Below are 15,747 nucleotides of genomic sequence, written 5' to 3'. Positions count from 1 at the left end.
GTTTACTTTGGCTCCCACCAGGGGGAGCCCCGCTCGACACACTCGGAAATTGTTCCGGGCCTACTGTAATAGTGGGAAGACACTCTAACTCGGACCCTCGTTCCACGCTGCAGTCGGGTCGGTGCTGTCAGAACGGTGAATTTATATATGGCGCTTCCATTCTCTACACTTTCGAGAACACCCGCGATTTTAGATTTTATTACGTTTGTCGCGTAGCTTAGCAGCGGGGCTTACAATGTCTCGATACCTTCCGATGCCGTGAATAAGTAAATATTAATACTCGAAGATTAAGTTAACCACGGAATGTTGACAAGAGTATCTACTTATTTTAACAGAAAATCTTATACTGGTAATATTTCAATATAATGTCAAGTTGGATCTAAAAGCTAATTCTCGGAAAAAAAAACCATTTTAATGATGATGAAAGGGAATATGAACATTTATACCGTTCAACGAATTTCACATTTTCTCCACCAGGTTTAACAAAAGCTAAGGTAGATTGGCGCTAGATAGATTGAAGTCGGGGTGGGTGTAAGAAGACGATTTTTCGATTTACTTCTTACTCCCGTTAAGGTAAAACAGGGTTCGTACACGACCATGAAAACCTGGAAAAGATTTCCAAAAGGTCAGGGAAAAATCAGGGAATTTTAAAATTATTCCAAAATGTCAGGGAAAAGTAAAAAAAATAGGCAAATAAATATTTGAAAGAAAATATTTTCAAGATTTTTACCTCAAACCATTCATTTATTCTACAAAAATGGTCAGGGAAAATTTGTCAATTTGGTCAGGGAACACCTGGAAATGTCAGGGAATTTAATTCCGGAAATTTTGTACGACCCCTGTAAAATCATTACCTTAGTTTTAAAAAAGCCGTAACTTGGGCTACATTAAAGGTAGAGTTACGACTTTTTTAAACTAAGGTTGCTAAAATATCATTATAAATTCTAAAATTTTTTGAAACTTCAATTTAATTATATGGCAATTGAAAAATGTGGCTTTTTTTTCTATAATTCCAACATTCTCAGGAAGGCTTGGCCCTTCATCCTAATCCCTCCCAAAAAAAACCTTCCGAAAGCACGTTTGTAACGAATCCATTGTAAAATATTCATTTTTTCTTTCTATGATTTGTTTTTTGCTCAGGTAGCGAACGTGGTAAATCCCTGGAAGAGCGAGACAGGAGCTGACACCAGCGACCCAACCACGGTGGCCACCAGCTTCGCGATACACCGGAATAATACCTAGCTCGGACAATTGATTGGGGATAAGGTTTAGGGGGAACCCGGGTTCGAACCCCGACGGTAACGCCTCAAGTCCCCCTCGCGACCCCCCGGATCCCCTTTTTTTCATTGGACGAAACGACTTCCCCCCCCCTCCGAGTTCGATTCCTGGCGAGAGAGGGAACTCGGTCGGCGAGCGCCAAAGTAGACAACGAGCGCGGAGAAGAGAATCGTTCTCATTTTTGGCATCAATACTGGCTCGGAAGATGAAGTAGCGACACGCGCGCTCGCGTCATCCGCGATAGGAATTCGAGATATTCTCTTCGGAATAATTGGAATACGGTGGCGCGCTAAAAGGAACCGCCGATGTAATAACTGGTTCGCGAATTTCACCCGCACTCGGCGATGAATTCCGGGCACGGTCTGTACCGGCTGGCGTCGTCCCTGTTCTTTCGGCTTCTCCCCTTGTTGTTGGCGGCTCGCGGTCGAGCCGCCGTCAGCGGCACCGACGGCGGAGGCCTCGCCACTCGAGAACGATGCGAAGAGATCACCATCCCCATGTGCCGCGGCATCGGCTACAACTTCACCTCGATGCCCAACCAGTTTCACCACGACACCCAAGAAGAAGCCGGCTTGGAAGTGCACCAGTTCTGGCCGCTCGTCGAGATCCAATGCTCCGACGACCTGAGATTCTTTCTGTGCTCCATGTACGCGCCCATTTGTATGGAGGATTACCAAGAGAGATTACCGGCTTGCAGGTAATTACTTTTACGGATTTTCAAACGCTTGATTTAGATTCAAATTTGATTACGGTATATATAGGCTCTCGGTGGTGCCTTGGGTATTAGCCTAGCTGATTATTATTATTAAAGCGACGTTAGAATTTGGGGAGTTTGCGTTCGTGTAATTAGTCGATATTTTAATCCATCCAAACGATTAACTCTGTGATTTCAAATAATCCGAATAGAATTCGCTGCGTTACAGTTTGCTCGCTAACATGGCAGTTATACACACTAGTAGTTTAGTTTAAAACACGAGAATCTAGAGACGATAATGAACTAAGTTAAAAGTATATTGCGAGTTGTAAAGATACGGTCTTTAAAGCCCAAACGAGAAAAATGGCTAATTAATATACCCGAAGTCCGTTACCAACGAAGGGCTAACCACCGCTGTATAGTCTGTAGTGATCAACCCCTTGGTTAGAAAATACGTGTAGGAAACCCAATTTCTAGTGAAATTTCATTTAAATAACCTTATACGTCGAGTTTTAAACCAATTAATGATCGCGAGGCAATTCGCTGACGCGGTGAAATCTTTCCACGCGTTTTCTCTCCTCGTTTTAACGTACACGGCTTAATCTCTAATATCGCCAAATTGATCGAAAATTCCGCGTCTTTTGACATTTCGAGTCGAATCAGCAATTTGCAACGAAACGTCGAGTCTCGGTAGATAATCAGATACGGCGCGAGGAGACGAGCAAGCTGCTCTTCAAATTGTCTTTGACGGCGCGCATTCCTAGTTAGTGACCCAGAACCGAGATGACGAATTTTGCCGAGATAGGACATTCCGAGTAGAACTAACTACGCGCGTCTTAGCTCTATTTCTAAATGCCGAAGATAGACCGGTACGCCGCCAATTAATTTTAACTCTCGTTGATGGCGATTCGCGATAAACCCAAATATCCATCCGAGCCTGGAGGTGGAACGCGTCCAACGATAAGAATGACAAACCCCATTCCAACGGAGCGTCTTCTGCCTAGTACGCAGCGTTGCCAACCGTACTATAATTATAGTACATTTCGATAATTATACCTTTCGAATTTTTCCGTACTACAATTTCAATCGCGTACTATATAGTACGCTTTTTGCGATAATTGTATTATAGTTTGTGCGATAATTTAAGAAATATTAGAAAGTTCCTTTTTGTTTACATAAGAACGGCGTTTCCAGTTTCTTAATTAGGCTAAGAATTGAAATATTATACTCGGAGTGTTTGGTTTGTTCTCGAAAATACGGCTGACTTGACTAATCAAGCGTGTTGTAGCCTATCGAAAACGAAATATGTTAGTAACGGCCAACTATGATAAAGTGCTACCATGGTATAGCGAGTAATCAAAGCTGGCCGTACTTGTGTACTATAATTTTCTAGAAAATTCGATAATTTTTGGGCTTCGATACTAAAATTTCAGTTTTGGGACCTGGCAACGCTGCTAGTACGCCATAAGGAGAAGAACTTCGCTTTCGCCGTACAAAGACGGGTATCGTCTTGTCCGGCGAGGAAAGAGTTGAGTGTAACTAATGGAACTGCAAATCACCCTTTCAAGCTAGAAACCTCGGCACTAATCGGATGTCATTCTTTAAAAGCGGAAACTTAACGCGACGCGTCCGATAGTGCCCCAGCGTCCTCCTCACTGCGTCTTAAGATTGGTCGCCCAGAAACCGCGCTTTTTAGGTAGCGATAATGAGACCTCTTTTGTCAGGGTAGAGGGGACTATCATTCTCTTTCACGGCGCCTGCAGAAGCGAAAGAATGGAATCAAAGGGACAAAAACAGGAAGGGTCCCGTTTATCTTCCCTGGCGTACCTTCTTCTCGTTTTAGAAATGTTTCCCCCCGGCGTCTTTTGGGTCGCGAGAAAACTTTCCAGCGCGCTGAAAAAGACGGAAGAGACGGATTACAGACGCCCCTTTCAAAAGATTCGGACAGGGGCCTTTTCCAGAGGGCGGCCGTCCCACTCTTTGATTCGAGATAAAATATATGGAAAAAGGTACCTACACGCGTAGTGCGTGGCTGATCGAAGTAGCTTGTGTTGTAACTTTTCAAATCTCGAAGTAAGGTTGGAAAGTCGATTCGTCGAAATTTCGGGGTGGTCTCAAAACTTTTAACTTTCTATTGACAAAAAAAAAGCGTAGAACGTTTCATTTACATCTACAACCGAAAATATTTACTTCTGGATATTTTTCGTTTTCAAAATGGGAAATATTTCCACATTTCTTCGACTATTTTTATATTTCTATACTAATAAAACAGGCAATGACTGGAAATTAGTAAATAATTCTATTCATCAGAATCGGGTGTAACAGTCTTTGTTAGCCTTCCGTCGTCCGATAGTGTGATCAAAATTAAGGTTTTTTTATACCTATTTTCCTTGTAAAGAAAGCGAGAAATTTGGCCAAACAATTACGTGGAAAGTTTTGTAAAACCATAATCTACTGTACTCTAAATAATGTCCTTAAAGAAATATGTATAGAAATAAATATAATAATTGAAATATCTTGTAATGTGTTATGAAAAATAATGTTCGATAACTAACTAATTAAATGGGAACGGTCAAGCTTTAACCAGTTAGATATAGCCCTATAGCTTGTTAAAAACTAAAATTTATGGCGAAAACCGCATAAAAAAATATTGAGTGGTTAATTTTTAATAAAATAAAAAAATTTCGGGAAATTGAAAAGCGCGCGTCCGCCACGACACCTGGTGAGAAGTCGGTGAGACAGAAAAACAACGTAAAAGCGCGCGCTGCTGAAGACGCGAAAGATTTGTTTTGCACGCGCGATGCGCTCCAGTTATACGAGACCTAAGCCTAAATTGCGCGATTTTAAAAGTTAGGATAGTTTGCCAATCGCTCACTAAGGTCCTGCTGGCGCTGGCGATATACCTTAAAATGGCGGCGAAAATTCAAACCCAAATTCTTGGCGTTATTTTTCGTTTCAACTTTATGGGCCAAAAACTATTTTGCAAGACAAAATAAGGTACGTGTAAGTATATTGAACATCTTGTTGATCGTTTGATACGCAAATAAGGCCATATTTGGAAAAGCTTGGCCGTTCCCCTTTAATATAATCGTAAATTCAATGGTCAATTGCATTGTAGGTCCTTAGCCACAATGATTTATATGGTCATTTTCGAAACAGACTATCATTAAAGAACTTAGCGTTGTTAGAATATGGAGTATCATACTTATTCCAGAGTGACCAGACTTCCTATATTTCCTATATTTTCCTATATTTTTAATGCCTTCCTATAATTTCCTTTATTCTTACCTATTTTCCTCAGGGTTGCCACACGTCAGGGAAAACAGGGAAATCAGGGAAAAGTCAGGGACTTTAAAAATAGGCCTATAAAGTCTGGGAATTTTAAGAATTGGTAAAAATTCAGGGAAAAGTCAGGGAATTCAATTTTATCTTGGCACTTTTTGAAGGTAATTTAACTCTAGATCTATGACAAATTCCACGATTATAATTTATTTCCATGAATGTTTGGCTAATTTTTTCAACATTGCAATAACGTTTTTACTGAAATATAAGTCCATCAAATTTATTAACTTCTGATAAAAATAAAATATAAAAGAAAAATTTTGGCTTTAATAAGTCAGGGAAAATCTCTTAAAATGGTCAGGGAAAACAGGGAATAGTCAGGGAATTTGAATCTGAAAATTTTGTGGCAACCCTGTTCCTATATTTTCCTATAATTTCACGGTCTTTTGAAAATGAAAGAACTTTTTGTACGTGTCATCATCTACTGTAAATACTGCCATTTTCGAACAAAATCTTCAAATATACGAGCTTTGTAAATCCGCTAATTGATCCAATAATGCAGTGTACAAAACATTATCAATATTCTAGGTGATTCGAGTCAAAGTATACCGATATGCAATAATTACCTTATTATTTTTCCCATATTTTTATTAGCCTATTTAGTTTCCTATAATTCACCTATTTTATATTTAGCCTATTTAGTTTCCTATATTTTCCTATAATTCGCCTATAGAGAGTCAGCAGCTTGAAACCCTGCGACGTCACCAATGTTAAACGTCTATTGAGAAAAAACGCGAGTTTTCATGACAACCGCTACCGAAGCTACGGCTGTGACGTCACTAACTTTTAAAAACGCATCAACTGCTAGCACTCTATTTAGTTTCCTGTATTTTTCTATAATTCGCCCCTAAAATTCCTATTTTTCCTATAAAATTTCCAAAACTTTTCCCTGGTCACCCTGTTATTCGTATTATGTTACTTTTGGTCTTACCTATAGTTTTTCCTTGACACATGTTTTCCTAAAAATGTAAGAATACTAACCCGAAATGTGTTGAAAGGTATTTGGTCAAGATGAGGGTCACGGACGTGACGGAGGTCAGGGAAAGGGATAAGATGACGTCACGCTGAAAGCCGGCGACGGAGTGTAACGAGGACTTAAGAGAGAGGGTTTCCCGGGTTGAGGGGGGGGGGACGGAGGAATGGCTTCCTTAATTCGCCCGTACGCCCATAGATGTCGTTAGTTTACGGGCGGCGAGGTTTAGGGTGCTTCTTTAAATACATCTTCAAGCCCAATTTGTTGCTAAAAAAGTAAACTTTTAGCCCCAAGTCGGCTTCGTCGGCTCCGGGTAATTGATGAGTGGCGCGAGGGGGAATAAATTTGGACGTAAACCAAGCGTGACGGGCCCTTAAAAACAGCGACGTCCACAACGCGCCTCTCTGCTTCTTTTCAATCACGCCTCAGCCTCTCAGCTCGAGAATCTCGCTCTTCCAAAGCGTGCTCTGACTTTTCACGCGTTTCCACTTTGATTGAAAACGCTCCCCTAAATTTGCAGCCGACAGAAAATATTTCCCGCGTAACGAGTCGGACTTTCCCGCACGGCTGCCGCCCCCACTCCTCTCATAGTTCCTTCCTTATTCGAGTATTAATGCAAAAATGCACAACTCATTTTCGTGAGTATTATCCGACCCGGGGAATAACAGGAAAGAAAAGCCGTCACGTGAAATAGCGATTTAAAAACGAATAAAAAGAAAATGCAGCTTTGCTTGTAAATTATGTATCAGACTCGGGGAAACAAAATACACGTACCCAAATGAATACAAAATCGCGTGTCACATTGCTATATGGATCGTTTAAATTTCTAATATTCTTTTGTAATTTCGCTATTATTTATATTAGTCTCCGTAAAAAAAGGGATAAATAGATAATTAATTTACTTTATCCGGCTTAATTTATGGAAAACTCGTAAAATTACATTTTAATTTTGTAAACCTTTTGAGTTCTTTGTATTAAACAATTGAGAATTCAAATTAATCTTAATTAAAGCGATTAAACTTTAGACAATACGTTATTAATATCGCGCAAGTTGTTTTTCTTCAAAGCCATACTTTTAATAAAACTACTTTGGCAAATACGACTCCTCGCCGCTAGAAGATTTATGAAACCATTTTGTCATTTATTTGCGAAATGTACTTAAAATTGTTACGAATATCCGTCAACGCGACTTGTTATTATTGGAAAGGTTAGACTGAGCGTGATAGCAGCCAGTAATTGATTGTACATTATCCGCAGTCGGAGACTGAGTCTAATGGCGATTAGCCTCTAATTAGCCTGATGGTGAAGATAATCCGAGGAGTAAAGAAAGCTTTCCAATCTTGGCCGAAATATAAGAAAGCGGGAGAGAAAAAGAGCCGCGACGCTCTTAGACGATCTTTTAAGTAGACTGCTCTTGGGTTTGTTTACTTCAAAGGCAGCAGCGGGTCCCCCGACAACGCGATGTTTAGAGTAGGAGAAGTGCTCCGCTCGCGAAATTCTCTTTTGACGAATCGATTTCAAAGCGCGCCCTCTCGTAGCGATCCCTCGAGACCTCGCGGGGGCTCTCTTCCATTAAAAGCCACCGTTCCACGTTGAAAGGCGGAGGTCGCTTCCGTTAAATTCGTAGGGCCCCTAAATTTATCCCGGCTCGAGCCGGTGCCCGCTAATGCGTTCCGAGCTCGCTAGTCAAGACGCGTTAGATTTAGGCCAAATTGAGAGTTACGAACGTCGCGACTCGAGCCACCTCCGAAACGGGCCGGGAGAGCGTTCCCCTAGGACCCCCGAAAATGCTTCTCTAATAACTTTATCGTCGAAACCCCGCTTCTCGGAGCTGTTTATTTAAAGGACGGGTCAACCTCGCCTTTCGAAATTAGTCGAAGGCGACGATCTCTTTCAATTTAGGGAGTTTTATTTAAAAGTTATTGTCGAGACGCGAAGAGGTCGCGCGGCTGGCAAACCTCGAAGTTCGAGATTGGGATCGAGCGCTTTAGCCGCCGACAGACGCTAATGGTTTCCTATTTTCTTTTCTTCCGACAGGTCTGTTTGCGAACGGGCCAGAGCCGGATGCGCTCCTATAATGCTGCAGTACGGATTCGCTTGGCCCGAACGAATGAGCTGCGAGGAACTGCCGGAATTCGGCGACCAGGAAAGGCTGTGTATGGATGCCAAAAACGGAGCCGAACCGGAAAATCCGGATCCCGGAATAACGGGGTCCGGTCCAGGGTCCGGCTCGTCCCATCGTCCACGTATCAAGGACAGTAAGGAGAGGCGACCCGCGTTCAGAGGAAGACCCTTTCGAGGACGCGAACGGTATGACACTAATCAAACTTCGTCGCGAAATAGCAGCCACTCACGTTCTGATCTCTCTCGTAGGCAAGACCGGCTCGTTCCCAGCAACAACCCGAACATCCCTCAAGTTCCGGGCCTTCCTGGTCTGTCGGGAATCCTGGACGAATGCGCTTGCGAATGTCGCCTTCCCAACGTCATGATCACCGACCACAGCGATTATCGCTACTACAATAAGGTTGAAACGGGGACGATCATGAACTGCGCCGTGCCGTGTCGAGGCAAGTTCTTCAACAAAGACGAGCAGGCTTTCGCGACCTTCTGGATCGGACTCTGGGCCGTGCTATGTTGCGTCAGCACTAGCATGACCGTTTTAACGTTTCTGATAGATATGCAACGATTCCGATACCCCGAAAGGCCGATTATATTTTTATCGGGCTGCTATTTGATGATATCGATCGGATACTTGGTCCGACTCGGCTTAGGACACGAAGCCGTGGCTTGCGACGGACCCGTCATCAGCTATCACGTCACCGGTCGCCAAGATTCGTGCACGGTCGTATTCCTGTTAATTTACTTTTTCGGCATGGCCAGTTCCTTATGGTGGGTCATCCTAACCTTGACGTGGCTCTTGGCTGCGGGTCTGAAATGGGGCAACGAAGCCATCGCTGGGTATTCCCAATATTTCCACTTAGCCGCTTGGCTAGTACCTACCGTCAAGAGTATAGTTATACTGGCCATTGGCGCCGTGGACGGCGACCCAGTTGCCGGGATATGCTCGGTAGGGAACCAAGACTTGAGACACTTGCGAGGCTTCGTCTTGGCGCCGCTGTGCGTCTACTTGTTGCTGGGGACATCCTTCCTACTAGCGGGCTTCGTGGCTCTATTTCGCATACGCAACGTAATCCGACAGCAAGCCAGAGCCAAGGCGGACAAGCTGGAGAAGTTGATGATTCGAATTGGCGTCTTTAGCGTTCTCTACACCCTGCCAGCTACCATCGTCATAGGTTGCTACTTTTACGAGCAACATTTCAGACCGCTTTGGGAGCGGAAAACGAACTGTCCTTGCACCACTCTCGACGTCAAGCCGGACTACTCCGTCTTCATGCTCAAGTACTTCATGTGTCTGGTCGTCGGCATCACGTCCGGTTTTTGGATCTGGTCCGGGAAGACGCTGGACTCGTGGCGACGATTCCACGCTCGACTGTGCCGTCGGGGCATCGACGACGACCATCGACATCACCACCACGCGGTGATGGGCGCGGTTGGAATGCCCGGGTCCGGGTTGATCCCGGTTGGAGGCGTTCTGGGCTGCACTCCGTCGGCCGTCATGATGACGGATCCGCAAAGTGGATCTCAAATCAGGGCGTTTAAGCCCATGAGTCCCGTGAGTCACGTAGGGCAGGTACCCTCCAGCCACGGTAAACACATGCCGCTGTCTCACGTCTGAGATACGGTTACGGTCGCGACAGTTCATTTATCTTCGTAATCACGACACCGACATTCGAAACATATCGAGACGCAATATCACGAGATTGACGCGCGGGACTTCTCGTCGAACCTTTAAACAATCATTCACCAACCAAAAGGACACTAAGACAATGAACGCCGAACTACGCTAACCGCGGCACCGAATCCCGAAAAATTGATGAAATAGAAGAACGCGGAGCCATGACTCATTTCGCTTCGCTGTTTGGAAAAAGTGCGGCACCGCGATGTTTATCATAATGGCCAGAATCGATGAAATCTGAAACAAGCCCATTTTGGTTTTTAGATAGTACTTATATTTTACTCGAGTAGTCTTTCTGAAACGGAACGAATCATCGAAATCGAAGTCGATATACGCAGCTCGACATATATCATGTATAAATTTAACGGAGATAAAAAAAAAGGAATTATTATTATTGAAATTTATAATTTTGTAATTTCTACCGTAAGGGCCCAAGAACGAACTTTTGTGTAAGATCAACGAGGCACGTAAGAACACGAATATACGTATAAATTGTACATTTCCCTATTTATTTGTTTGTATTCAAACTGTAACTGTGTTTTATACGCAAAAATTGTACATTTTACCCCTTTAATATTTAGAAAATGTGTAAAATAATAACATAATTATAAAAGTCACTAGTTGCGTTACGACCAAAAAATATATATATTGTGTTTTTTTTTGTGTATAAACAGTAATAATATTGTAAAATAGTTTAAAAAAAAACAAATTATAGTTAATAAACCCGTGCCAAATGAACCCCGTTTTCAAATGATGCCAGTTAGCTTCTTAGTTGCGTTATAAATGTGATCAAAAACTATCTGAATAAGTTAGCGATTTAAATAGAAACTGTTTCATATTTAATTTTAATTATGTAAATACTTAGGTGATTGAAATGGGGGCTTAAATCGGTCAAATAAGCCGGATTGATATTTTAGATTCTACATTAGATTTTTCGAAATCATATTAGCAATCACTTCAACTGTAAGAGACAACCAGCCGACCAACGGAACGAGTAAGTTGCTAACTTATTTAGATGAAATTTGACGAAAATCATTTGAAGACTTTTAAGCGTCCGCAGGCTTAGGTACTATAAATGTATTTATATTTCAAGTTGCGTTAATCAGATTTGAGTCTAGGCTTATGTCGCTGTGAGAATAATATTTCTTTAATAAGATTGGTACGTATATATATATATATAGACAGAGTAATACTACTTAATTCCGATTGTAAATTCGTTACGCGAACATGTTTTTTCGCCCAATGTAGAAAGCGATGAATTTCAACTATTTTTCGAAACAGGGTATTTGCTTCAATATTAATATAAATTGCTAAGATGTGTTATATCGTATAATCATATTTATAACTACGTAATCAGTTCCTCTCAATCTCAATCTTATCTCCTCCGTTGTCTTCGATTGTCTAAATGGCTTCTCATTAATACTGTCTTCATCTCGGAAGTTTTCGGGCGTATCTTAAATCCTTTCCCATTATGATAATTACCGTTTGCTAATCGAAACTTCAACCGTCTAAAGTACTCGCTCGTAAGTTAACGCCTTCCGTAGCTACACGTCTGACAGTATGTATGGAGATTTAAAAGGTATCTTTGCGCTTTGAGAATTAGCGCGGTTCGCCTAACAAGTTCTTATTGTTTGTCATTTTGCAAAGAGTAAAAGTTGACGTGAGTAAATTTTAAAAGTTGTTATATACCTCCGTACGTTTCAAAATTCCCTATTATTATAATAATTTCTTTATTTTAGGTTTAAAACCATTAATTTCCATTTAAAACGACTTAATTAATTACAACAGATAAGAAAGTAAATTTGCTTACCAAAGGCGCTGACGAAACATTTGACGCGGATTTAACCTGACAGTTTATATCAAGAATTTAGAAATATTTTAAATTAACGTAAGCTAAAGATATTAGTATCAATATTCTTCGATGGATGCGATTCGAAAATGTAATTAAACTGACGTAAACTACGTTCAATTTTTCACGAAACAAAACTAAATAGCGTCCGGTAACTGACAGCCATTTCGAAGGAGACCAATAACGAAGTTATAAGTATAGTTTTTACAAAAAAGATTTAAATAACAAATATAAGTTTGCGTTTGTGTAAATAATAGTCCAAGTATGTTTGTACACCGTGCTTTTTTGTACGCAAAGCCTCAAAACAGGGTATTTCGAAAGCTAAATTTATAAAAAACCAAAAAAAAATAATTTTTCCTCTTTGTGAATGTGTATAATAAAAAGGTAATTATAAAACCCCCGTTCGTTTTTTGTATTCATAAATAAAAAAAATGTATTTCCAAAAAAAAAGAATATTACAAAAATGAAAAAACTAAGTTCCTCCTAAATATGAATGTATTGACGAAAGATATCGGGGTTATACCGTATACGTTTTAAAACTGACCAAAGATAGGCCGTGTAAAATGTATAAGCAGCAACTGGCTTCACGAGTCAAGTTGAGGAAACAGAATGTTTTTATAAATATATTCAAACCAAATTTCGTCTAATAAAAAGTGTAATATACCAAAAATAGTTTTTTTTTCATTATTTACGAAATAGTTATACGAAATTTGACACATTCTGGGTAATTTGGGAAAGATCCAATTCGTGGAAAGTAAGTTTTTATCTGTGAGAAGGATGATAAAATACGCGAAAAAGTAGATTAGTCCATAATTAAAAGGGATAATATAGCTAAATCCTAAACAGTCGCCAGCCAGATTTCCCGCACGGTACTGATGAGTTCCAAATAGAACGAAACCGGTCTACTGTTGGAATTTCTGGCTATTTTATTTATTTTTAATTTTGTTTATTACTCGAAGATCTATTTGATCAGAGTTTCGCGTTTTTGGTTTGCTCGAAGACCTATTGGTACGAGTTATTAGTAAGTTTTTTAATTTCATCAATTTTGTTTAGGATTTAGCTATATTATCCCTTTTAATTATGGACTAATCAACTTTTTCGCGTATTTTATCAAGTTTTTATTTGTTTGGGACAAGAATTTATTTAAATTTAAGAGATAATGTTCTAGTGTTGTTAATTTTCCGTAAAAATAAAAAGTTCCCGGAAATTATCCGCAAATCGGAAAAATTAAAAAATTGAAACATAAATTACTTTTTAGGGGTTTTTAATGTTTTTAACTTTTTATCGATATAAAATGTATAATATCAGTAAACATACTACGAAACATTAATAGTGTTACATTGTTAATCAGTTTAAACTAGTCTAGAGGTTTAATTTTACTTTTAGATTCGAAAAAATGAGGCGAAAATGCCGCTTCATTTAAATTTGCAAACAATATATTACACTAATCCTGGAATGAAAACGTTTTTATTTTTTACAAAAAAATATGGAACATTTTCCGGAAAATTTTCCGACTTACAACATTAGAATGAACGTGTAATTACGTAATCTCCTTCCCCCTAAAAAATCAAATCAGGCAGATAACTCATTGGTTTCGTAAAGCTGCCGTCGCGATTGAAGCACGCGTCTGTGACGTTTTCCCTCCCCCCTCTCATGCCCGGGAAAATTCGGCCATAGTCGTTAAAATAAAATAAATGTATTATTGTAGTTTGATCTTACTCCGGTTATTCCAATATTTTCCCGGCTTAGAAACGGAACGTACGTTTTCCCTCAAGACTCTACAAAACGCAATCAATGACTAGTCGGAAACCAGTTTGGCAACGGACGACGGGTTTACCGCCTAAGTCGGAAATCAGATGTCTTCAGCGGTTTTAGCTTTATATTTATGTCTGTCTCCAAGTTTGACAAGCGCAAAACCAAGCAGCGGGGAAACGCGTGTGATAGGTAAAAATGGACTTTGTAAACAAATCGAGGTAACCAGCGTAAAAAAGTAAACCTAAGCAGTATTTAAAGTCCCTGCTGCTTGGTTTTGCGCTTGTTGCAGCCTACTTCCAGGGGCTAGTAAGCCACACTTTGAAGCTTTCTGGCGCTCTTTTATCTCATCGTAGGAAAATGGGACATAAACAGGTATACTTCTCAACTCACACTGTATTTTTAATTGGATATGGTTTATTACCATATTTATTTACTCTATTATCAAAATAATTTTAACGAGGCTTATAAAATAGTGTATATAGAAATTAAAAGTTAACTTTTAATATATAAATATTTCAATGGAAAGACAGCTTTATACAAAAGGGTAATAGCACTTCTTAGCTTTAGCCATGGCTCCCATGTTGATATAAAGCACGGGTGACGTTCTATGACGTCATAATGTTCAGTCCTTATTCACCAAGTCATTTTTAAAAGTTTAACAGCTTCTGGCGTGATAGATTTAGGCTAAAAATGCCTAGGTCGTATTTTTCGATATTTACATTTAATTAAAGTTGAAAGAGAATGCCTCGAGTCTTTCAAATAATTAATGAAGTTTAGTTTTAAAATTAATGGATTTTTGGGGAGAGAGGTTTCGTGGTCCCCCAAGAGGTTCTAAAATTGGGGATGAAAGCTGTATTCCCCATTCTAGATTCGAATGCCTGCTCAAAATGGTATCGCTTTCAACTAGAGCGGGAAGGGGATGTTTTAAACCGCCGAAACTCCGCCTAAACTTTTCAATCGATTGTATTCAAAGCTTGAATCGAGATGGCAACACAGCGCTAGATATTTTTTTAATTAAAGTATTGTAAAATATCAAAATAAATAAATTTGCGACTAAACATATTTAACTGAAAAAAATATAAATATTTGTTTGTTAGGCTTAGCTAGAAAAGTCCTGTAAAAAGTACGACCTGCTCTACGTGATTTGATCAGAGATTTAAAACTAAGCAATATATATTAATCCTTTCTATAAAGTCATTACCATTGAGTTGGGAATATTAATCTAGAGATCCAATCAAATCTGCTCCCCACGAAACAAGTTTTTGAAAATTACGAATGTGTCGTCTCCTCTAAAATGACGAGAAAACGTTATCATATGACTCGTGGCGCCATCCATTATTTTTGAAGAAAAAAAATATTTTTGCCGGAAAACGCGTCTTATTTGAACGAACCATTGACAGATAGACGGCACCACGGGTAGAATGATAAAATTTTCTCGTCATTTGGGAGCAGACGGCAGTATTAATATTTTTTAAAAACTTGTTTCGCGAAATACTGAAATCCGACGTTTTGGTTGGACCTCTAGATTAATATTCCCAACCCAATGGCCATTACGCTCACCCAACTTGTATTATTGTATCGTTTTCGTCACAAGATACGTAGGAGCTCAGTTCGGTTTTGAAGGTTAGATCTTTATAAAAAGGGTGGCTCGTGGAATTTTAATTCATGTCTAGTTCAACTGGTTAAAATGTTACACGCGCTCTTCAATATTTTAGCGTAAAAGGCTCGTGCATTTTTTTTTTCTCACGGAGCACGCGCGAGATCGCTCGAGCCCATTTACGCTAAAATATCAAGACGCGCGCGTGGAACTTTAAACATGTTGAAAAAGACATAAATAGAGTTTATGCTAGTGTCAATTGGCTGTCATAGTGAAACGTCACTTCCACGTCACGAGTGACGTGCCCGATACATCTAAACAAGAAAGCCAATGTTACTTTATACAAAGGCCAGTTTAGCCTTCGGTAAGAATATTAAAAGAGAAGGTTAAGTCAGCGAGTTAATCAATTAGAACTCTCATTGGCCAAGCGAAGCGAGAGCTACTGCTAGACTGGAAATTAAGA

General features: G+C 40.0%; 1 protein-coding gene across 2 annotated transcripts in view; it reads left to right on the top strand.

Annotated features, from left to right (window-relative positions):
- LOC149947524 (frizzled-5-like) overlaps window positions 1–10,062 on the top strand; it is a 55,209-nt gene extending 45,147 nt beyond the window's left edge. For both annotated transcript variants that reach the window (XM_090171474.1, XM_090171475.1), the window contains exons 2-4: window positions 1,141–1,975; window positions 8,325–8,597; window positions 8,661–10,062. In XM_090171474.1, the coding sequence (XP_090027600.1) occupies window positions 1,623–1,975; window positions 8,325–8,597; window positions 8,661–10,023 (1,989 nt within the window). In that variant the 5' untranslated portion in view covers window positions 1,141–1,622 and the 3' untranslated portion in view covers window positions 10,024–10,062. The remainder of the gene's footprint in view (window positions 1–1,140; window positions 1,976–8,324; window positions 8,598–8,660) is intronic.
- Window positions 10,063–15,747: the final 5,685 nt, after the last annotated feature.

This window comes from Leiobunum rupestre, chromosome 4, assembly GCF_980474605.1.
Source record: "Leiobunum rupestre chromosome 4, qqLeiRupe1.1.hap1, whole genome shotgun sequence".
Lineage (NCBI taxonomy): Eukaryota > Metazoa > Arthropoda > Arachnida > Opiliones > Sclerosomatidae > Leiobunum > Leiobunum rupestre.
The sequence above is the reverse complement of the archived record's forward strand: the minus strand, read 5'-3'. Positions and strand labels throughout refer to the sequence as shown.